The sequence below is a fragment of the Rhinatrema bivittatum genome, chromosome 12 (assembly GCF_901001135.1).
Source record: "Rhinatrema bivittatum chromosome 12, aRhiBiv1.1, whole genome shotgun sequence".
Taxonomy (NCBI): Eukaryota; Metazoa; Chordata; class Amphibia; order Gymnophiona; family Rhinatrematidae; genus Rhinatrema; species Rhinatrema bivittatum.
This window is the reverse complement of record NC_042626.1, coordinates 10,796,338-10,821,081: the sequence shown is the minus strand read 5'-3', so window position 1 is coordinate 10,821,081 and position 24,744 is coordinate 10,796,338. Positions and strand designations below refer to the sequence as shown.

At 41.2% G+C, this 24,744-nt stretch overlaps 1 protein-coding gene across 1 annotated transcript in view; it reads left to right on the top strand.

Annotated features, from left to right (window-relative positions):
- The window catches only part of DENND2C (DENN domain containing 2C), a 132,428-nt gene that overhangs the window by 75,311 nt on the left and 32,373 nt on the right, over positions 1-24,744 (top strand). Inside the window, 8 exon segments of the mRNA XM_029573427.1 lie at positions 2,378-2,526; positions 7,100-7,212; positions 8,664-8,834; positions 14,468-14,564; positions 15,567-15,611; positions 20,011-20,043; positions 20,046-20,155; positions 20,157-20,198. Of these exon segments, the coding sequence (XP_029429287.1) occupies positions 2,378-2,526; positions 7,100-7,212; positions 8,664-8,834; positions 14,468-14,564; positions 15,567-15,611; positions 20,011-20,043; positions 20,046-20,155; positions 20,157-20,198 (760 nt within the window).

The following is a 24,744-nucleotide window of genomic DNA, read 5'->3' as shown; positions in this document are numbered from 1 at the left end:
CACGAGTTTGCCGGCACACGGACATGGCGATTTTATAACATACGTGCATGTGTAATAAAATCGGCTATACGTGCATATGGGTGTGCACGATTTTATATTGACGTGTGCATGTGCACGCAAATGCCACCTTGAGTGCATAAGTGGGGGGAATTTTAGTAGCTACGTGCACCGATGCAATAGCCCTTTTTCCCAGTTCACCCCAGTAAAGGAGAAGACTTCCGAATCCCCCTAGCTAACTTGCCTCCCTTTTACTCTGTTAGCCTCAACCCTTAAAACTCTGTTGAATTGTCTATTTTTTTTTTTTTTTGTTTCATGCCTTACATACTTAGCAGAAGTAAAGTTACGCGGTAGGGGACCCCGACACATTGGTGCTTGTAAATACTTACGTGCAGACTTCATGGTATAGACTCGGCCCATCCATGACCCTCCTACAACCGCCCAGACCCTGCCCACACTTCGCCCCTTTTTTAAACTTTTTATTTTGTGCACGTACCAGGAGATACGCATGTACTTACACAATTTTTAAAATCTGCGCAGTGCACGTCAGGCCCAGTCACGTGTGTATCTCCTGGTTTTAGTGCACGTAGTGCTTTTAAAATCCACCAGAATGCTTTCTGCACTGAAAACAGTTTTTGTGCACATAAATTATATCACTTTTTTATGCATGCTAAGCATTTTACTTACATTTATTTTTAGGTTTGTGTGTATTTTACCTTCCATTCATTAGCGTATCGTTAGCTTACTGCATCAGGAGTTTTAAAAAAAAAGGTTTAGCATGTTCATTAAAAAACTGCACTGAATTTCAGCATATAACTTTAACACTGTGTTTATTACATCAGCTCCTGAATTGGTCCTGTCAAATAAAGATTTGTGCTTCAGACTAAGGAAAATTAAATAATTACATTTTTGTTCATTCATTGTGGTGGCTAAAGTTATGTAAATAATACTATTATGAACTCCTATGTAACCCACTAAAAATCTAGAGTGCCACTGTGCTTTACAAAATATTATTTTAAAGTACTGAGGAAAAAAGTTGAATAGTTTTACAATTTATAAATATATTTAGAGAAATAAAGATGTTGAAATTCTACTTACCGCGCAATAATGCATGTTATTAATGCACTTTAGTAAATAGGCTCTATTTGGTGTATTGTAAGCTGTGTTAGAACTGGCAGTTAAAACATGATGATAATGTGTTATAGTCGCCGATTTATAGCATGACTTAGGGAGTCATTTACTAAGCATATCGCACGCGATAAGGGATGTTTCGCCTGCGAAAAGTCCCTTATCGCATACGATACCAGGATGGGGGCAGAGTCGGGGCGGCGTCAGCCCCGGAAGAGGAGGAGTCGGGGCGGCACCGGGGTTGACGCCGCGAAGACTGCGTCGACAGCGAAAGGTAAGCACCTTTATCACTGCCGGTTTCGCGCCGAATAACTACACCTTTTATGGTGTAGTTATTCGGCCCGACGGCGGCAGCGATCGCACTGCGGAGGTGCGATCGCTGCCGGCTAGCGCAGGACTGCCCCCCACTTCCCCCCCCCCTCCCGTTACTGCCGGGATTCAAAGAGCCCGGCGGTATTAGTAAATCCAGCCCTTAGTAAATCAGACTTTAGTATTATAAAATACTGTTTTTAAAAATGTTTGCAGTACTGTGCCCTCTCTCTTTCAACCACTCAAAAATCCCCTCCCTCTTTTTGTGACCTGATGTAGAGAATATGCTGGTCACAAACTAGAGCTTGTTGGGGTTTATTTATTTATTTATTTTGGCTATATTCCTACTGGCCCTATGCAAACATATGGAACCAATGCAAGCACGTAATACAACACATAACTGAAACTATATAATTTGACATCCGAACCATATTTATAAAGCCTACTATATCTATGTTAATAATCACAGGAATCTTTTGGAAACTCTGTTAAACATCGAAACTTTGTAAACCGTTGTGATGGTGAAACCGAACGATGGTATATAAAACTCGATAAATAAGTAAATAAATAAATAAATGATTAATGCTGAAAATCAGTGCTAGGCCCCTAACTTATTTTCCCCTTTCTGACTATGCTCCCATAGCGGCACTTAAATTTAGGGATCTAGTGAAACTAGGTCCCTAAATTTAGGGGCTCAGCCTTAGTCAGGTTTCAAAATGCCTAAGTCAAGCCCCTGAACCCTTTGAAAATTGACCCCACTGTTATCTACTAACATCAGGAAAATCAGTCTGAGCAGGAACCAAACTATTAATTTTCAGATCAGCATTTATTTAAAAAGCAAGTAAAATATTATTAAAAATGTCTGCCAGCATAGCCTGCTGTAGGTAGCAATATATGGCATTGTTCAACATTGGATTTTACATACGCATTTTATCTTTATTAGAAAATCTTTTGAGTTTGAAGATGTTCAGACCTATCGACGGTTCATGGCACAAACAAATAACCAGCAAATTCCAGAAGAAACGCATGAAATTTCTAACTCTGCACTTTATCACGCTTTGTCTGAAGACAATATCTATGAAGATATCATCTGTATGTACCTATAATATTAAAAATAATTTTTGATGTATAATTTAATATTGCCCTTAACATGTGAACAGAAGCAAGAAATGATTAGCTATGAACTTGAAAAAACTGAGTGTAAGATAACATTTAAGTCCTGTAGAGAGCAATTTTCTGAGAGATTTAGCAAAGTAACACCAGTTCCCTTCTCCTGTTCGGAAATAGGGATGTGCATTTGCCACATCTGTATTGGCGGGTATGCATGTACCTCTCCAACTTCCTAGTACACGTGGGAAATGGGGAGTATGCATGTATTTTTAATAATGAGATATACACACATATTATCCATTTTCCTGTGTGATGAGAAAATCGACAAGGTATGCATGTACCTCCTGATACAAATGTAAAAAAAGCACATCCCTATTAGAAAACTGTCCTTTTCAGCATGGGTATTTGCAGCACATTTGCTTCTAGTTGGAATAAAAAGACATGCTCCCAAGGGTATTTAGGTTGAGGGAATACTCAGCACGTGAACATTTGCATTTTCAGATGTACACATATAAGTAAATTTTCAAAGGGGTTCTGTGCAAAAAAATAGCATATATGTGTGCATATATGCTATTTTATGAACTTAAAAGTGCATAACCCATGCTATAATTACACAATGTTGGGTTCCATATTAGGTGCTACAACCCAAGAAAGAGATCTAGGTGTCATAGTAGATAACACATTGAAATCGTCGGTTCAGTGTGCTGCGGCAGTCAAAAAAGCAAACAGAATGTTGGGAATTATTAGAAAAGGAATGATGAATAAAACGGAAAATGTCATAATGCCTCTGTATCGCTCCATGGTGAGACCGCACCTTGAATACTGTGTACAATTCTGGTCGCCGCATCTCAAAAAAGATATAATTGCGATGGAGAAGGTACAGAGAAGGGCTACCAAATGATAAGGGGAATGGAACAACTCCCCTATGAGGAAAGACTAAAGAGGTTAGGACTTTTCAGCTTGGAGAAGAGACGACTGAGGGGGGATATGATAGAGGTGTTTAAAATCATGAGAGGTCTAGAACGGGTAGATGTGAATCGGTTATTTACTCTTTCGGATAGTAGAAAGACTAGGGGGCACTCCATGAAGTTAGCATGGGGCACATTTAAAACTAATCGGAGAAAGTTCTTTTTACTCAACGCACAATTAAACTCTGGAATTTGTTGCCAGAGAATGTGGTTCGTGCAGTTAGTATAGCTGTGTTTAAAAAAGGATTGGATAAGTTCTTGGAGGAGAAGTCCATTACCTGCTATTAAGTTCACTTAGAGAATAGCCACTGCCATTAGCAATGGTTACATGGAATAGACTTAGTTTTTGGCTACTTGCCAGGTTCTTATGGCCTGGATTGGCCACTGTTGGAAACAGGATGCTGGGCTTGATGGACCCTTGGTCTGACCCAGTATGGCATTTTCTTATGTTCTTATGCATATTTTCAGTTTCATGCACACATTTGCCATTGCAAAAAAGAGGTGGTTTTGGCCATTCTGGAGCGGGGTCGAGAAGTGCACGCAGAAGTTGATATAATATAAGAAATACTGTATAAGACGGTAACTTTCAAATTGGCGCAAGGGCACACTTTAGTGCATGTGCATCGGCATGCTCGTGTTATAAAATATGATACCTGTGCGCACATGTGCGCCCGATTTTAATACCATTGTGGGCAGGTCACGACTTGCACAAGTGGGGGGGGGATTTTTTTAAGTACGCGTGGCGATGCAATCGGGCCTTTCCCAGTTCCCTCCCAGTCTGCTCCAATTAAGGAGTGGACTAGAAGGGAACTTTCCTATACCCCTACCCTACCCTTCCTCCCTTTTACCCTCTCCTCCCCGACCCCTAAACTAACCCTATCTATCCTCATTTTTCTTATTGATGAACTTACCCGCTCCTCCAAGCAGGAGTAAGTTCCGCGTGCCGGCTGGCCGCCGGTACACGCTTCCCTGGGACAAGGCCTAATGGCCGCTGTCCCGGGCGGCTCCTACCCTGCCCCACCCCTTTTCAAAACCCCGGCACTTCTGCACATACCGGGAGATATGCACATGTTTTGAAAATGTGCTTGGCCCGGCTACATGCATATCCCCCCATTTCAGCATGCGCACGGTTGTGAAAATTTGGGCTTTAGTGTGTACCTTGTACTATGGTGGGCTATTCAGGGCTGTTCAGCTTGGAGAAGAGACGGCTGAGGGGGGATATGATAGAGGTGTTTAAAATCATTAGAGGTCTAGAACAGGTAAATGTGAATCGGTTATTTACTCTTTCGGATATTAGAAGGACTAGGGGGCACTCCATGAAGTTAGCATGGGGCACATTTAAAACTAATCGGAGAAAGTTCTTTTTCACTCAACGCACAATTAAGCTCTGGAATTTGTTGCCAGAAGATGTGGTTAGTGCAGTTAGTGGAGCTGGGTTTAAAAAAGGTTTGGATAAGTTCTTGGAGGAAAAGTCCATTACCTGCTATTAATCAAGTTGATTTAGAAAATAGCCACTGCTATTACTAGCATGAGTAGCATGGAATAGACTTAGTTTTTGAGTACTTGCCAGGTACTTGTAGCCTGGATTGGCCACTGTTGGAAACAGGATACTGGGCTTGATGGACCCTTGGTCTGACCCAGTGTGGCAATTTCTTAGTTCTTATGATCTGTATTCTTAAATGAAGACTTTTTCACCAGATATGTATTTTCCATTAAATATTTTTGTAGTACGGGGAAACCTTAGTAACATTGCACTGTAGCAGGTTAGCAACTAGGCAAACTATTGAACTAATTTAGCAGTGTGTGAAAATCTGGGGAAACCACCTGGCCATCATGCAGAAATAAGAACAGCAAATTATTTAATTGTCACAGCACTAAGGTAAGAACATGCCATACTGGGTCAGACCCAGCATCCTGTTTCCAACAGTGGCCAATCCAGGTGATGAACATTATATACTAATGCCAGTCCTTTAAGTACTGCTGGAAAAAATATATATTTTTGCCTTTTCCCTATGAAATTGCTTTGTATATTTTTAGGGGCCTTCATTTTTTGTTTTTATTTTTTAAATTTTTCCCAGGAATTTATTAGGGTTTATTATAAGAACAAAAACAGGAGAAAATCAGTGGAAAACTGTGACCCATTATTTTCTGGGTAAATATCAATTTGTTTTGGTGGAGGATAAACAATATTGAGAATATTCATCTCTTCACCCACTCAGCAGCATCCCCATCTCTACCCCTATTCCATGCATAGCATGTCCCTTTCTCTCCCCCACACCTCTGAGAATCTCTCCCCTACGCTATCCCCATTGCAACAGCATTCATTCATTCTTACTAGTGATTGCTCCAGGCTTTTCTTCTTTCGTCCAACAGCATGCTTACTGAGATTCCCGCACTCTATAGCAATGCACTTCTGCCTTTGTGCGAGGCCAGGAAGCCCAGTGGGAAGTGTTTCTGGTGGTCAGGACCTGCTTCAGATGTTGCATTGGCAGTACCAAGCAGCAGGCACCTTGGCTGCCAGGGGAAGGTGGGACTTGAAACACCATAGCAGCGGCACTGGTGGGCAAGTGCAGTCACTGGTGGAAGGCAGAGCATGAAACACTGCAGGAGTTTTGACCCATACTGGCTTCCAGCAGTTGCTGTAGGCCTTGAGGCATTACATCTGCAACTCTGGAGCTGCTCTTTAATCAGCCTAAAATTAGGGTGAAAATTGGTTTAAACGGATTGTCACTTTTGGAAAAATCTGGGAATTTATGGTTGAAAATTGATTTAAGCTGAAAACAAAGAACCCTATATATTTTTCAGGTGGTTACTAGCAATTTAAAGGACAGTTGTCGGCCTCTGATTTCAGCCACATGCAAATAGACTTGGATGCTGGTTTAAAGAAAAAATGTTATGGTTTGAAATAGCACTGCTCAGCTGCTGTGCACAGCCACCTTGTGCCTGGCAGCTGGAGCACTAAAATCATCTTGTTCTACTCCCTTCAATAGAACGGTCGGACAGTTAATTTCACAGACTGCTCATGCTACTAGACCTAAGATAGATGCACAGAGCAGCTGAGAAGAAAGATGTCAAAATGCTTCTTTTTATAACCAGCTTCTAACAGGGAAGGCATTTGCTCCTGGATGGCGCATGGGACTTCTCCTTTGGGTGGCATGAATGTTTTGCTTTAAGTACATAGTTACTGTTGCCTGCACAAATGTTCAGTTAATATCACTGTCCAGTTGCACAATTAACTAGCCCTGGCCTGCGATATTACACATTTTGATAAAAGGGCGCACCTGTGACGGTAATACTTGGGACAAATATGAGAGGAGGGTTGAGAGATCAAGTGAAAGACCCAATGGGGTAGTTAGTGTTGGTTTGCATTTGGGAATAGAGGATGAATCTCAACTTGGCAGACTGGATAGGCCATTTTAATCTTTATCAGCCATTATTTACTATGTTACTATGAATTCAACTGGTGATCTTTGTGACTTGTTTTGTTTTTCAAGTAGTGGAAGGTTTCCTGGTATGTTTGGATTCTTTTTCCAGGATGTCTTTTTCTTTGCTAGTTTTTCACCTTTCCTTATAATATTATTTTGAAGATCCTCCAAAAGAAAATCCATATGAAGATATCAAAATTTCTCCTTTACCTTTGTGGCGGGTTCCATCAACATGGAAGTTACCACCCCCAAGGTGTACCATTAAGACACCAAAGGTAAGAAATTGTGATGCTAAAAAGTGCCAATTTAAAAACAAAAATAAAAAAATATTGGGATAGATACAGAGGACGATGGTGAGAATTGGGGTTTAGAGGTTAGCTAAAAGACCTGGAGGGGAGCTGGTGTTGGCTAAAGTATGGGGATTTATAAGCTAATCTATCCAAAGTGGTAGAGAACCAGAGAAGACGACAACTGGGCAGACTGGTGAGCCAATTGGTCTTGATCTGCTGTCATCTACTATGTTGCTATGTGAAATCATCCACAATTCTGATCGGCCCAAAGAGCAGGAGCCAACTTGTTCAAGGAAGGCAGTCTTTAAATATAACATAAAATAACATAACTGAACCTGGACTTCATGGCAACACATAGTGCAGCCACTGGGCCATTGGTTTGGCGAATAAAACCTAAGTACTTGCTTGTATTCTGGTCACATAAAAAGTGTGAAGCAGGCCATGCTGAATACCAAAAGGAGATTACTCAAGCAAGTTTTTATTATTTTCATGTATCAAATAAAGCAATGTGACAAGATGGTGACTGAGGCCAGAGGGTTGCTGGAGAAGCATAACCGGCAGGTAAAAGGAGGTGATCGTGCCTCATCTGGAATACAGTGTTCAGTTCCTGAGGCAATGTTTCAAAAAACTGACCCAGAGAGATTTAACCAAAATAGTGTGGCGTCTGCAGCAAAAGACATATGAAATGAGACTTGAGGACCTAAATATGTATACTCTAAAGGGGAGGAGAGACAGGGGGGATATAATACCGATTTTAAATACCTAAAAGGTATTGGTAATGCCCAAGAATGAAACCTTATTGGATGGAAAGGAAGCTGTAGGACTAGGAGTTATGATATGAAGCTTCAAGGAGGTAGGAACAATGTTAGGAAATACTTTTTCACAGAAAGGGTGATGGATGCCTGGAATTCCCTCTCAGAAAAAATGGTGAGGGCAAGAACGGTAACAGAATTAAAAAAAGGCATGGGATATACCCAGAGGATCCCTAGTGGCTAGAGGAAGGCAATGAATAGCTGGGGTAATCTGTGGTAACTTTGGTATAACATTTCTACATGGGGGGTAAACTGCACAGAGCGAAAGTTACAACCCTAAACAGAAAACATGGGGGTAACTTACATGGAGCGGCATGTTCTGCTGGGCAGAATGAATGAACCATTTTGGTTTTTATCTACCAACATTTACTAGGTTACTATATTACTATTTATTTATTTATTCATTCATTCATTTATTAAATTTCTAAGCTGCTTCTTTCTTGGTTAAATGCTCCAAGCAAGGAACAATAATAATAATTTAAAAAAAAAACATTAAATACAACAGCATACCTGTTGATCAAGTGCATTTTATTTAAATATTGCAGGCATGATATAAAACCAGTTTTTCTGTTTTTTATTTCTTTTGAGTTTACTTTTGCAATGTTTTTCACCTATCATTTTCAGTTTGCTATGAAGCCACATTTTCTTCGTCGCCAGACATTAGAATTGAAGAGTACAAAACTGTACATTCATAAGAAGATCACTAAGGATGCTACGCTTCCAGTTACGTTAACTGAGTGGAAGGTGTTTAGAGGCGGAGAAACTGCTCTTAAAAAAAGAAAAAAATTTCCAAGAGTAAGTCATAAGATTGCCAAATCTGTGTGCTAGAGCATAAATCATTATTGATTAGAGAAAATGTTTAAGGGATTAATTCAATTATACAAGGTGATTTTTGGGACTGAATCAAGATTATTAGCAACATAAACACCCTTTTGAAGCCAAACATCTATGTCTACAACAGAGCCCAGATATTTAACAGATCCCTTTTCATAGAAAATGAGTGTTTGGAGACTGGGTTGACTTAAATAGTGTTTAAATTAGGGCTTCCCAAGAGTCGAGACCCCAGATGGATCACAATACTTAAGTTGGGGTCACAAGTGCCTCAAACTGCAGTGCTCTTCAGTCACTAGCAGCATTAGTAATTGAAGTTAGCTTGGGGCCTGTATGCCAGCAAATACTTACAGGCTCTGGAGTGGCCCTGCCCTCACATGAGTTTCTATGATAACAGGAAGCCTTGCCCGAGACAGGATCGGGGCCACTGCAGGGCCAGTGAGCTTGCACTGGTGCACAGGACCTGCATTGCCTTTCTTTCCTAATGCTGTTGCCACTTGCAGATCATAGTAGGGTTCAGGACTGGCTATGGGGCGAGGGGAAGGCTGAGCGTTCACAGACTGGTGAAGATTGTCACTGCTTCTCTAACCCCACCCACCACTGAACTTACTCAAGAGAAAATGTTGCCCATGTCATCTGCCTGCCCGTCGTCCCACCAGTTGTTATTGATCATTGGCCCAGGGAACTAAGGAAAATGTTGTTGCTGACCCTAGCCAAAGGAATGTTTGAAAGAAGGAGTTTGAGGTTTCAGAAGAAGGATCAGAGGGAGATGTGTGTCAGAGGGAGGACAGAGGATTGCCTGCGGAGAGTGAGAGAGAGGGAATGACAGAAGACTGATTGGAGGATGAAAGGAGCTGGGAGATGTGAGAGGAGGATTGCTGAGGAGGAGATGAGGCTGGGAGGTGAGAGAGGATGGGGGATAAGAATGAGGAGAAGAATAGAGGATAGAGTGAGGGAGAGGATGACAAGGATAATTACACAATGTTGGGTTCCATATTAGATGCTACAACCCAAGAAAGAGTTCTAGGTGTCATAGTGGATAACACATTGAAATCGTCGGTTCAGTGTGCTGTGGCAGTCAAAAAAGCAAACAGAATGTTGGGAATTATTAGAAAAGGAATGGTGAATAAAACGGAAAATGTCATAATGCCTCTGTATCGCTCCATGGTGAGACCGCACCTTGAATACTGTGTACAATTCTGGTCGCCGCATCTCAAAAAAGATATAATTGCGATGGAGAAGGTACAGAGAAGGGCTACCAAAATGATAAGGGGAATGGAACAACTCCCCTATGAGGAAAGACTAAAGAGGTTAGGACTTTTCAGCTTGGAGAAGAGACGACTGAGGGGGGATGTGATAGAGGTGTTTAAAATCATGAGAGGTCTAGAACGGGTAGATGTGAATCAGTTATTTACTCTTTCGGATAGTAGAAAGACTAGGGGGCACTCCATGAAGTTAGCATGGGGCACATTTAAAACTAATCGGAGAAAGTTCTTTTTTACTCAACGCACAATTAAACTCTGGAATTTGTTGCCAGAGAATGTGGTTCGTGCAGTTAGTATAGCTGTGTTTAAAAAAGGATTGGATAAGTTCTTGGAGAAGTCCATTACCTGCTATTAAGTTCACTTAGAGAATAGCCACTGCCATTAGCAATGGTTACATGGAATAGACTTAGTTTTTGGGTACTTGCCAGGTTCTTATGGCCTGGATTGGCCACTGTTGGAAACAGGATGCTGGGCTTGATGGACCCTTGGTCTGACCCAGTATGGCATTTTCTTATGTTCTTATGGGGTTATAAGAAGGATTTTGGAATGAGAGGGCTCTATATAGTAGCTCCTATGCTGTTTAATTTGTATCTCCATTTTTCGGAAAGGTGATTTGAAATGCTGGGCTCGCCATTCATAGAAACATAGAAGTGATGGCAGAAAAGGACCAATGGTCCATCCAGTCTGCCTAGCAAGCTTCCCATGGTATAATATCTGCTGAGCTATGCAGGTTACCCCCATGTATCAGTCAGTGCTGTTTCACGTGCTTTGCTTATGAACTTGGCCGTAAAAGCAGTCCTGCGTTTTTTCCTTAATATCTGTGCATCATAACCCCAGACTGTAAAAAAAAGTCATGGTTCATGTTGGTTGTCTCTGAATTCAAATTCCTCTTTCCTTCCACCCCACCCCCGTCCTTCGAAGCAGGAAGCATTCATTGCTACATTGATGATGTGCAGCTTGATAGTCCACTTAAGTCTGATTTTGGTGTAAAATAACTGCCAAGGGAATAGTTGCCAGATTGAGACTGAACAAATTGCAAATTAAACCTAGTAAGACTGAAGTCTTATGAATTAGAAAAGAAACATCCTTAAAGGGACTATTCATCCCACTTTGGAGGCATTTATTCTCCCAATTCTGTCCTGGATTCAAACCTCTCAATGATATCTCAAATGACATCTCCCTACCTGTAACAGAATGCATGGAGGTAACCTGCATGGATCAGAAGTTACTACCCAAAAAAAAACCCTTTAAAAATGAAAAAAAATACTTGCTGGGCAGACTTTTAAAGAAATGTAGGAAGTCACCTAGGGGTAGATTTTCAAAGGGTTACGTGCGTAACCCCCGAAAACCTACCCCTGCGCGCACCGAGCCTATTTTGCATAGGCTTGGCGGCGCGCGCAAGCCCTGGGACGCGCGTATGTCCCGGGGCTTTCAAAAATGGGTGGTCCGGGGGCGTGGCCAGAGCGTGGCAGTTGTTCAGGGGCGGGCCGGGGGCGGTCCCAAGTCCTCCAGCACAGCAGCCTATGCTGGGGTTGGCGCACCGGCAGCCGGCCACCGCTCGCAAGACTCGAAGAAATAAGGTAGGGGGGGATTTAGGTAGGGCTGGGGATGGGTTAGATAGGGGAAGGGAGGGAAAGGTGGGGGGGGGGGGGAGCTAAAAAAAAAAGTTCCCTCCAAGGCCGCTCCGATTTTGGAGCGGCCTTGGAGGGCACAGGGAAAGTCATCGGGGCTCCCCTCGGGCTCGGCGCGAGCAAGGTGCCCATGTTAGATAAATATTTGCTAGACTATTGCATGTGGTTATTCTAAATCTTCTTGATTATTGCAATTTGCTTTTGGCTGGTTTTCTGCAATGTTCTATCGAGCAATTGCAGTTGGTACAGAATGCAGCTGCATGCATGCTGACTGCTATTGTGCCCATGTTATTCCAGTCTTGAGCTTATAGGATAAAATGTAAAATAATTACCTTGGGATTTAAAACTCTGAAGGGTATTGGACCAACTTATCTAGCCTGTCATCTTTGTTCCTACACCCCTTTTTGAGCACTTTGTTCTGACAGAGACACTTTTTTGACTTCCCTTGTTTGGATAAAATGAAGTTATTTGAAACTAGGTGGAAAAACTTCTCTGGAATTGCCCCTGTTTTATGGAATGACTAACCTTGGGAAGTTCAATTTTTAAATATCTTTGAAATGGTTGGTAATCAAGTCAAGGCATGGGTATGTTTTACAAACATTTTAGTTTACTGTGGTGGATTTTCATTTTATGTTCACCTACCATTTTTTTTGTTTTAAGTTAGATCTGTTATTTTAGGACTATATTAATTTATTGATTATAGGTTTTGATATTGCCCTGTGTTTGGTATTTTCCATTGTTATGTATTTGTATTTTTTACTCCTATGATGAGAATTTAGGCAGGCTAAGGCTCTTCAGCTTGGAAAAGAGAGGGCTGAGAAGGAACATAATAGAAGTTTATAAAATCATGAGTGGCGTGGAACAAGTAAATAAAGGATGGTTATTTACCCTTTCAAAAAATACTAAATAAGAGGACACTCCATGAAACTGACAACGGGCAGATTCAAAACAGATTGTAGAAAGTATTTTTTCACTCAGCACACTGTCATGCTGTGGAATCTGTTGTCAGAGATGTGATCAAGGCGACTAGCATGGTAGGGTTTAAAAGAGGTTTGGACAAGTTGCTGGAGGAAAGGTCCATAACATATTATTAGCCAGTTAGACTAAAGAAAGCTATTGCTATCCCTGGGAATGAGTACCAGGAATTAGACTACTTTATGAGATCTGCCAGGTACTTGCAACCTGGATTGGCCACTGTCATAGACAGGATGCTGGGCTCGATGGACCTTGGTCTGACCCAGCATGACAATTCTTATGTACTTATTTGATCTTGGATTTATTGCTGTCTTTATTTGATTTATACTATTGGTTTAGGTTAATGTTGTTTTGTTTTTCTGTTTTTATGCTTCTTTGTTTTTAGCATATTTTATATTATATAACTTTTCTCTTTTTTATGATTGATTTGTGTATTGCCTTGAACATAGGAAAGACAGTTTGAAATAAAGTTGAATTGAAAAACAATTAGAATTAAAAAAAATGTGTGTTAAGTCCAAGTTAACATTAATATTTACTAATACACTAAAGGGCATTAAATAGTCTTAATGCAGGTTTTGCATGTGTTTAATGCACATTAATGCACTTTAGTAGGTAGGTCTCTGATTTCCTCAAGATCACATGATAAGTGGTGAAGGTGGGATTGGCACTAGGGTCTTCAGATGTTTTCTTTCTACAACTGGTGTAACCATTAGTCTACTATTCCAGCTGGTTCAATTTATTGTAGTTTGGCTATCATGTTAGTCCACTTGAATGCACAGAAATAAAAGTTAACAAATATAAACTATATATACATGTAAAGGTGGATTTTTAAAGAAGCGCCAATTTTATAACATTTGCGTGTCGCCATGCACATTATAAAATCCAATATCTATATGCACATGCGCTCCTGATTTTATATCAGCGTGCGCATGTGCGGGCAGGTTACGACTCGCGTGCGCAAGGGGAGGGGTGATTTTTTTTTTTTAAAAGTGCGGTGATGCGGAAGGCCCATTCCTAGTTCCCTCCCAGTCCGCTCCAATTAAGGAACGGACTGGGAGGGAACTTCCCTAACTCCCCTACCTACTCTGCCTCCCTTTTCCCCTCTCCTCCCCAACCCCTAAAATCCCTCTTCCTACCTTTTTTTTTTATTTTGGAACCTACTTCATCTTACAAGATGAAGTAAGTTCCACGCGGCGGCTGGCTGCCAGTGCGTGCTTCCCAGGACAGGACCTAATGACCGTTGTCCCAGCCAGCCCCCCACCCAGACTCCACCCTTTTTGACCAGCCTGGCATTTCCACGCGTATTAGGAGAAGCGTGTGGCCGGGCTGTTTTTAAATTGCGCTCGGCGCGCACACAGCCCGACCACCTGCATATCTCCCGGTATTTGTGCACGTGGGGCTTTTAAAATTTAGCCGATAGTATATATAAGGTGATAATACATTTCTTGATGAGCTTTCAAGAGCTAATACTCTCTTCTTCAATTAGCAGCAAGTAGAAATAAGTTCAATGTACTATATTTAAGTACCTCTTCATGTCACTATATTTAAGTACCTCTTCATGTCATTTAAAAGTATAACATTTTTCCAGGAAGAAGATTTGTGAACTTAGAATACATTTTCTTTGCTTTTCGGATTTCCTCACTTTCAGAAGCATTCTCTTTTCTTTTTGGGAAATGTTTGATGCATAGCTGTATTGACCTCTTTAACATCTTCCATTTGATTTCAGCTGGTCCTAAAAATACAGGACATTTTTGATTCCAAAAGAGGCAAGAAAAGGGTCAAGTTGCATGCTTTCACCGGGCAAGAATTCATTGTATCAAAAGGTATTGATAAATTTTAATTCTAAAAAGCATTGCAGTTTTGTACCAAATTGCTAAGAGTCGGATCCATGCAGCAATCTCTGACCCTGCAAGAGTGTTTTATATGCAGTCTCTGACCATGCAGAGGCCTCTCATCAGTGGGCCAATCTGATTGGTTAAACTGTAGCTTATGTATAAAACCTGCATGAGTATGGCTTACATTCCTGCCTAAAAAAGTACCTCTTTCCTTCACTGTACCAAGGAAACTGAATCCATTGTTGGAACTACATCATGAGAATTCTTTTGCTTGGTTGAGGCCATGAATGTCTAATACCAGGCAATCAAATGCAAGCAGTTTTTACCCTCCCCTTCACTCTTTTTTAATGCAAATGCAAGTTTATTGAGTGCAGAAAAATCGAAATACATTCTTTCAGACGGCAAAAATGGTGGAGTTGTTATAAGTATGGCTGTTTCCTTGAATAACTGTGGCAAAGATAGGTCTCAGCAGGGTGTGTATATATGTATAGTAGGTTATAAATTATTACTTGTGTTTACTTTAATTTACGTGGATAACCTTTTTAATGTGATGTTTCCCATGGTACTCTGCATACTGTGCCTTGGATCACAACCTGCTATTATGTTCCCATTCTCATAGCCCTTTTAATTGCCCTCACAAAGGCGTAACTTTAAATCTCCTGTCTACATTGTAATCCAGTTTGCCCACTCCTTCCAATGTCTTAGTGGAAATGATTTCAACAGAGGCAGAGAGGTTGTTTTGATCATTCTTCAGGATTTATTTAGAATCAGCCAGGTGACTGAGATGATTTACATTTTTTTTTAACTCCAATAGAAAATAAACTAAGAAACATTTCTACAGATATATATGAAGTAAATACAGATGGCAGACTAGCTTCCTTCAATAAACCTTCATTAGATTTATATCCATGGACAGTTCTGATGAATTATAGACATGTCCTGCTGTATAAATGTAAATTATATATATATGTCGTTATATTTGTTTTTCAGGTGAAATCAGTGATAATGAAAGTGATTCAGAAGAGCGACAAAAAAGTGAGTGTGCATCATAGGGAATATGTCCTTAAATCTTATCTATGTTGCAGTAGACCTTATAGGACCTTGTATAACCAACTTGTTTGTTTTTACTAAAAACAACAGAACTGACTTTATTTTGCAGTTCCTTCCTATAATTAAAATGTCAGTATTATGCTTTTTTATAATTTTGGTTTTAAAATTCATATTGGCTAGTCTGGGCTTGATGCACACTTGGCCATACTTATTTTATAAAACTGCTGTCTTTATTTTGTCCAAGCAATGAAAATATATTGATAAATTAAGTGCCAATGTGGCAGTTTCTCTTCCTGGTTATGCACTGTTCCCTTGTAGTAAAAACCATTGGTCATAACACTAGAATCTTACCCTTAAAAGTCATTTTTTATGCAGTGCTTGTTATGGCAGTCATTCTGCTATAAAAAATCCTAATATCTGTTTTTTCCAAGCCCATAAGGTATGAAATAGATCATGTTCCATGAAAAAAATAGTATGTTACTTTTAAACTATTATATAGTATTTTGTTCCATATTTTATTCAGTTTACTAATTTTAAAATTGTGAAATAAGCCTTTTCTTTGGGAGTCAACAAAGTTGTTAGATTAAGACACATCAGTTCAATTCACCATCCTAAGCATCAGATAAATATGTACTGGAGCAATTACTGGAAATACTTGCTCAGTTGTAGGCTTAATCAGGTCTAGCCTGCATAGCAAGGGATGCAAGCAACAAGTCTTGAGTTTTTGCATTCTCCAGTCACTGGAAGGTCACTGATATGGGTCCTCAGGTGGTAACCTAATCAGCATTAAGGCCAATCCACCCACAGAAGAAAAATAGTTTAACTGCCAAATGATCATGAAAAGGAGGAAAGATTTTCCATAGTAGAGCTCGCAAAGTTTCTGAATAGCTACAATTTATAATAAGATAGTTCATGTCAACAATGAACACTCAACCGCTGTCTGTAGAGTGGCATCACCATATCGTACAATGTCATCAACCTCCCTAAATGTTCCTTTTTCAGAACACCTCAAATGTCACTGCTATAGAATGTTGGAGGGCTTAATAACTTCAATCTGAAGTTTGTTTTGGTTTCTATCAGAGCCTTTTTATCTGCAGCTGACTGATATCACCTTTGGTTAGTTATACAGCTTCTCATCTCCTTTGAGTTGTCTCCAATCTCTCATTATCTTGTCTATAATAGTAATGCAGTGAAAACTATCCCTGACTTTCAGTCCCATCTGGGCCCTCCCACATCCTAAAACAGCGGTTCTCAACCTTTATAGTTCTGCGACCCTTTTAATACAATTCCCCACTATGTGGCGACCCCAACCGTAAAATTATTTTCGTTCATAGGCCTAGGTAACTGTACTGTATATATTTCTGCTTATATAAAGTACAAATAAATGAAATTTTATCTTTATGACTTGCATTTATTTACTTTTCTATTGCGTATTCACCATATTCATGTTGAATACTTATGTGAAAATTTGAAAAGCATGGCAAAGCTCGGATGCTTGCTATCAAAATGACGTTTCAGTTTGTTCGGCTTCATAGATTCGGCTGATAGAACTTCATTACAAATAACGCATTGGGGTTTCTCAATTCCTGCTTTAACTATTGAAGTAAAACCATACCGTAAAAAATCGTCATTATATTTTCTTTTCTTAACGTTCTTTGTTCGAGATCCCATTTTCATGGGTTGTTCCATAATGAAAATATTACCTTCAATAACATGGACTATAAAACAATGGCATATTACTAATTAGAAACGGCAGTGCTTTTCAATTACGTCACGACGTACGTAAATCTTCACCATAGAAATAATATCTTTGATCCCACAATGGCGTAACGTTGCATTACACCACGCCGTTTGATGGACAGTAATTTAAACTGTTAAAAATATTTATGCTGCAACAATTAAAATGTTTGAAATCATTCTGATTCAGTTGTCTGCAAAATCTATCCTCGAATGACTATTATAGTAAAAAATAGTAACTACCAATGGAAAAAATTTGTACAATGACAAGTTTTACACGTTAGAATAGACAAAAAACCCATATTTCTGATGGTCTTAGGTGACCCCTGGCAAATCGTCATTCAACCCCAACGGGGTCGCGACCCACAGGTTGAGAACCGCTGTCCTAAAATAAAAACTGCCAACTCCTAGCTAGTATAGAAAACTGTAAATGCATAATCACCTTTAAGGATGTGGCCTGGGAGAATTTTTACCAGTCAAGAACAGTTGCAATCAGTCTAAGACTTTATTTTGGTACAAATTATGCCAGACATAATATTAGAAGGAGAGATTATTTATGTCGAGTATTTTACCTTTAGAAGCAAATTATTTCATTCACAGAATATATGATGAAAAACTTAGCTGCTAATAAATTATTTAAATCAAAATATCAGTTTAACAACCTGTTGTGAAACAAGATGCAATGATGCTAAATATGATTTAGATTAAGGTAGATCCAACTGTCCAGTTTGGAAGCACTGTGGAGTTGATATACCATATTTTAGAGCGGAACGGTATAAATGTTTCATACTGCTCTTTTAGTATTAATTGCTAAAGGTTATTGATCTGACCCATGCTAGGGGAAGATATTGTGCGTGTGTGTCCAAGCAAGTCAGGAAGTTCAGGGACATTATAAACCTTTAATAAACATGAACTACCATATTTTTCACTCCATAAGACACACTTTTTCCCCCCCCCAAAAGTGGGTGTAAAATGTCTGTGCATCTTATGGAGCGAATATAAAAAAAACCTAAAAATCTAACTACAACCCCCCACCCTCCTGACCCCCCCAAGACCTACCAAATTAATTTACTACAACCCCCCCACCCTCCTGACCCCCCCCAAGACCTGCGAAAAGTCCCTGGTGGTCCAGCGGGGTTCCAGGAGTGGTCCGGGAGTGATCTCCTGCACTTGGGCCGACGGCCCTTTGCCCTTACTATGTCACTGGGGCCGACCAATGGCACCGGTATAGCCCCTGTGAATAGTAAGGGCAAAGGGCTGTCGGTGCCATTTTGATTACTGGCAGCTGACGGCCCCAAGTTGCAATAGATCACTCCCGGACCCCTGCTGGACCACCAGGGACTTTGACAGATCTTGGGGGGGGTCAGGAAGGTGGATGTTGTTAATCAATTTAAAGGGTTGGGATGGGGGGGGTTTGAGAGGGGTCCCACAGAAAGAGAAAGATAAAAGTTTTCTGATCTGGGGAGTGGCCTGAATTGCCCTCCCCAGACCCAAAAACAAAATGGGACAAAAAAAATGTTATGCACTCCCCTAATTTGCTCCATAAGATGCATAGACCGCCTGGGGGACAGAGCCAGTTTAGCACAAAAAATTTTTTTTTAATTTCCCCCTCTGAATCCTAGGTGTATCTTATGGTCAGGTGCGTCTTATGGAGCGAAAAGTACAGTATACGCAGAAGCAATAAATGGAAATACTTTAGGCAGGGTGCTGAATGCATGGAGTGGCTTCCTAATAGTAGTGCTGGAACAAAAAAATAATAGCTTTCAAGAAAGCATTGTGGGGCAGATTTTTTAAAAGTACGCCGGATTTTAATAGATACGCGTGTAGCCGCGCGTACCTTTTAAAATCCGGGGTCGGCGAGCGCAAGGCTGCGCAAAATCGGCAGCCTGCGCACGCCGAGCCGTGCAGCCTGCCTCCATTCCCTCCAAGGCCGCTCCGAAATCGGAGCGGCCTCGGAGGAAACTTTCCTTCCGCCTCCCCCCCCCTTCCCCTCCCTTCCCCTACCCTAACCTACCCCCCCCAGCCCTATCTAAACCCCCCCCACCTTTATTTTAAAAGTTACGCCCGCCTGAGGCAGGCGTAACTCGCGTGCGCCGGCCAGCTGCCGGCGCACGATTCCCCAGCCCAAGAGCAGTTTCGGAGGCCTCGGCCATGCCCCCAAAATGCTCCCGGGCCGAAACCACGCCCGCGGCCCCGCACCCGGAACGCCCCCAGATGACGCGCCGGCCGCGACACGCCCAACACCCCCTTCCCAGGAAAGCCCCGGGGCTTGCGCACGCCACCGAGCCTATGCAACATAGGCTCGGCGCGCGCAGGGAGTGGAAGGGGCAGCTTTTTCGGGGGTTACGCGCTTACCCCTTTGAAAATCTGCCCCTAAATGCACACACACACAGGATCTTCGGTGATAAGGAAGCAATAGTAAAACCAGTGATAATGGAGGGTGTGAGTTTTGCATGAGGATGGAAAAATGAACAAAGTAGATGTGTCTGCTATAATATTCTGTATTTCCATCCTCTGAGTTTAGAGGCTCAGTAATGCAGGGTATAAGGCAACAGGATTTGCCAGTGTTATCTTTACAATTAGGAAATGAATGGAGATGCCAAATTGGTAATCTGAATTCCTCAGTAGATGGTTTTATTTTCTTCAGAACATAATAAACGCTTGGCGCATATCTACTCTTCATAAAAAGGAACCCACACTATCAGACCCTGGAACGGGATCTCATTGAGTTTCAGGAGCAGCAACTGTTTGAATTCTTTGTCGTGGTGTCTCTGCAGAAGAAACCAACAGGAAAGCACCTACACACCAAGCATTACACAGCAATATCCAAACAAGGTACAGTAAGTGATGGAAATTCTTCTGCATTTTGAGGGTGTTTATGAGATAGTAGGTAAAGGAGAGTAAAAGGCAGAAATGGACTGAGTCTCAGAAATCTAAGTAGCCAGGAATGTTCTCTGGCTTACCATGAACTTTTAGAGAAATGCAAGAAGTCAAATAATGAGCCTTGTCTATAAAGTGTGCTAACATGTAAAGTCTGTGAACAATGAATACATATTATCTACTGTCTAACACTCAATTGTTTGTAGAGAAATTACTGTAAATGCACACAATAGTCTATTCTTCTATGGGAATTTTTGTTTTGCTTTTCTAAATTTAGACCCTGTCTAATATTTTTGACTAAATTTATGTTCTGCTGTACTAATGCCTTAGGTTCTCCTGTGGGAGAAAAAAAAATACAACCTATAAAAAAACCTGCATGGTACTTATACCAGCTAATGAATGTTTTGAGTTATTTTCTATAAACAGTAATTCAGCAAAATGATTATCCAACCCAAATACTGTTCATGATTCTTTGCATGTAACACTTGGTACCTTTGAGACAGGCATCCCTGCAGAGGCCTTCTGGACTCCATTTACTGAGCATTTTTCCACGTAGACACAACCATAAAGGAACTAGGATTAGCAGAAAAATCCTTTAAATTTATTTATTTAGCCATTGTATATTCCGACGTTTCAAAATGAAGATCACAGCGGTTTACATCATGCCATACATAATATGAAATTGACAAATACAATCACTTAATGTGTTCTTATAACATACGGTATAAAGATAGCCACATACAATGACTAAAGATCTCAGGGGCACATTTGTTGACTAGTGTTGTCGGAGGTAAGAAGATATGCAGGGATGAGCAAGTATTTTTAACTCAATGTACCAAGGGATAAAAGAGTGGTGGAAAAGAATAAGGTTTCAGCTTCAGGTTTATTTATTTGGGAGGGGTTTGGGAAGTGACATGATTATAAGGATTGAAAAGTTCTGTGGTATCGAGTTCACTAGATAGGTTCTTAATGAATTTACCCATGTAGGGGTAAGTAATGAGATCAGAAAGGTTTGTTGGGTTATAAACATTCTGAAATAACCATGGTTTTAGTCCCGTTGAATTTGTTTGTTTCTAGGGTCAGTCGTAGGGTCGCAGGTAGAGAGTTCCATGTCTCAGGCCTGCAATGGAGAGCATACGGTCCTATTATTTTTTATAGATGCATATTCTGTAATGATGGCACAGCTAGCAATCCTTTGTTTTGAGATCTTAATAATCTCTGAGGCTTGTATGTTTGTAATGCTACCCCCAACTAGACCAGGGTTGTTAGAGGTGGAGGGCGGTATGTATTAGTGTTAGGACTTTGTAATGGATTCAGGATTGCACAGGTAACCAATGAAGCGCTATCAGTGATTGCGAGATGTGATCAAATTTCATGGATCCTGTTAAGAGTCTAGCTGCGGCATTTTGTAATAGTTGTAGATTTTTTAGAAGACAGGATTCCAAGTAGAAGTGAATTGCAGTAGTCCAGGCATGAAAAAATGAGGGTTTACAGGACTGTGCAGAAGTCTGCATGAATCAGCAGTGGTTTCAGTCTATGTATAGTACCACGCAGTTTAGGCATAGCCTGATTTGGATTAATTTATTTATGTGCTTTTCCATTGATAAGTTCTCGTCAGTCTGTATTCCTAGGTCACATACTTGGTCTGAGGGTGTAATATTGAAGTTGCCCAGGTCTAGAGTCTGCAGAGTCGCTATAGTTGGGTTTCTTTTTAACAGAATGATTTCAGGTTTTTTTGTGTTAAGAGTTAGTTTGAGCTTGAATAGTTCATGTTGTATAGCCTTCATGTGTGTTGCAAGAGTCAGTATTGTATTATCAACAGAGGAGGTGCATGGTATGTAGAACTAGATGTCATTGGCATAAAGGTAGAAGGTGATTCCTAGTTCAGATAGCAATTTACATAGGGGAAGCATGTAGATATTAAATAGAGTTGCAGATAGTGCTGAACCCTGGGGGTCACCAGCCTTGATCGGGAAGGTGTCAGACATTTGGTTGCGCAGTTTGACTTTGAATGTCCTTTTTGATAGGAAGGAGGTGAACCACTTTAATACATCACCATCAATTCCGATTCTTCTCAGCTGATGGCATAGGAGGGTATGGTCAACAGTGTCAAAGGCTGTTAGGTCAATTAGAACCAGGAAATAAAGATTCATCATTGTTAAATTCCTGTAATATGGGTCCATTAAGGATATGAGTAAGGTCTCGGTCAAGCAATTTTTTCTGAATCCGAATTGGTTTGGATGTGGAATGTGACTAGTCATCAAGATAGTCTTCTAGTTATGATAAAATGGCTTTTTCAAGAATTTTAGATAAGAAGGGCAGGTTAGATATGGGTCGATAATTTTTCCCAATTGTCAGAAACTGCGGATTTATTTTTTAGGATAGGTTTTATCACTGCTTGTTTCACTCTGTCTGGGACTAGGCCTTCCAAGAGAGATTGATTGATAAGGGATGTGATAATGCTATGTATTTGTTTTAAGGAGCTAGCTGGAATGGGGTCAAGAGGGTGATTTGCAGTTTTTATTTTAGAAATGATTTGCATGATTTGTAGTTTAGCAACTGTGTTGAAAGTGGTCCATTTAGCTGGTTCATGTCTTTCTTTTTCTCTGGTTGGTGGGCAAGCAGGGAATTGAGTTTTTAGTCTGGTTATTTTCTCTAACAAATGATTGGCATGTTCATTACAGTCATTCTTAGAGAAGCCATGTAGCTCAGCTGATACTCTATATGATTGGTTTCATACCTCCTCTCGGATTATGATATCTGTGGTTTCCACCAAGAAGGTTGCTCTGGCTGTGTAACCTTGGGGATAATAGGTCCTTAGATTGCCAGAGGATAAGACTAAAGGCAAGAGGTTTTTTCAGAATCGTTCTCATTTTCGGGTAGATAGAAGGACTCATCCTCCAAGAGCAGCAGCTGGGCTTCTAAGGCAGTTTCCCTTTTGGGGACAGTCCTGAAGTCAGACCTTTCTAGTGCCTGAAAAACCATTCCAAGGCACCACAGGGAGGGTGCATCCAGGCTTAAGTCTTCACTATGATGCGAGCTGGTCCACTCCGTCATTCCTATTATAGGAGGTCACCTGTCACGGTTTTACAAGGAGTGGGCCAGAATTACTCAGGATCAGTGGGTTCTCAGTGTGGTGAAGGACTGCTACACTTTAGAATTTGCTCATCCCATCCGCGATTTGTTTCTAGTTTCCCCATGCGGTTCCTTGGACAAACAAGTAGCGGTTCAAGAGATGCTGGACTGGCTGTGCCGCCTAGGGGCGTTGATTCCATTTTCCTGTGAAAAAGTTCGAAGGGGAAGATATTCCATTTACTTTGTGGTCCCAAAGAAGGAAGGGACTTTCTGACTGATTTTACATTTAAAGAAAGTAAATGCAACTCTAAAGGTTCCGCATTTTCAGATGAAATCCTTAAGGTCAGTGATTGCGGCAGTTCGCAAAGGAGAGTTTCTGGCATCTCTGGATCTCACAGAGGCCCTTCTTCACATCCCCATTCATCAAGACTTGCAGCGTTTCCTGCAATTCATGATTCTGGGGCAACATTTTCAATTTCAGGCCCTTCCTTTCAGATTGGCCATGGCGCCACACACCTTCACCAAGATGATGGTGGGTGGTGTGGTGGCAGCGGTGCTTCGGAAGGAAGGGATTTTGGTGCATCCGAATCTGGATGACTGGCTTATCAGGGTGAAGTCGGAGGTTCTTTGTCGTCAATCGGTTCAAAAGGTTCTTCACGTCCTCCAGTCTCTAGGTTGGGTAGTGAATGTGGCGAAGAGCCTGTACCGACGCAGTCCCTGGAGTACCTGAGGGCTCGGTTCAACACTCTAGCCGGCAAATGTACCTCTCAGAGAAGCACGTTTTTGAAGGTTGCAGGGCAGAGATTCGGCAGTTGTTGCAGTTGCAGGTGCCCAAAGTATGGGATTATTTGCAAATTCTGGGCTCTATGGCCTCGACCCTGGACCTTTACTCACATGAGACCGTTGCAGAGGGTGTTTTTAGCTCAGTGGAATCCAGTCTCGGAAGAGTTTCAGCTCCCGTTTCCACTTGAGGGTGTTGCATGGGAGAACCTTTCTGGTGGCTTCTAACTTCCAGTCTCGTTTGGGTGTTGTGGACTTTCGAAGTTCTGGATTGGGTGGTAGTTACTACAAATGCCAGTCTCTTTGGTTGGGGAGCAGTGTGTCAGCACCAATCAGCTCAGGGTGGCTGGTCCATGAAAGAGTCTGCATGGTCTATCAACCGGCTAGAGACCAGAGCGGTTTGCTTAGCCTTGCAGGAATTTCTACCATTAGTGAGAGGTCGGTTGATGAGAGTTCTCTCGGACAATACGACTAAGGTGGCTTATATCAATCATCAGGGCAGAACCAAGAGTCAAGCAGTAGCCCAGGAGGCACAAGAGTTAATTCTTTGGGAAGAGCAGCACCTGGAGTGGATAGCAGCATCCCACATAGCCAGGGCGAAAATGCTGAAGCAGATTACTTGAGTCGGACCATGTTGGATCCGGGC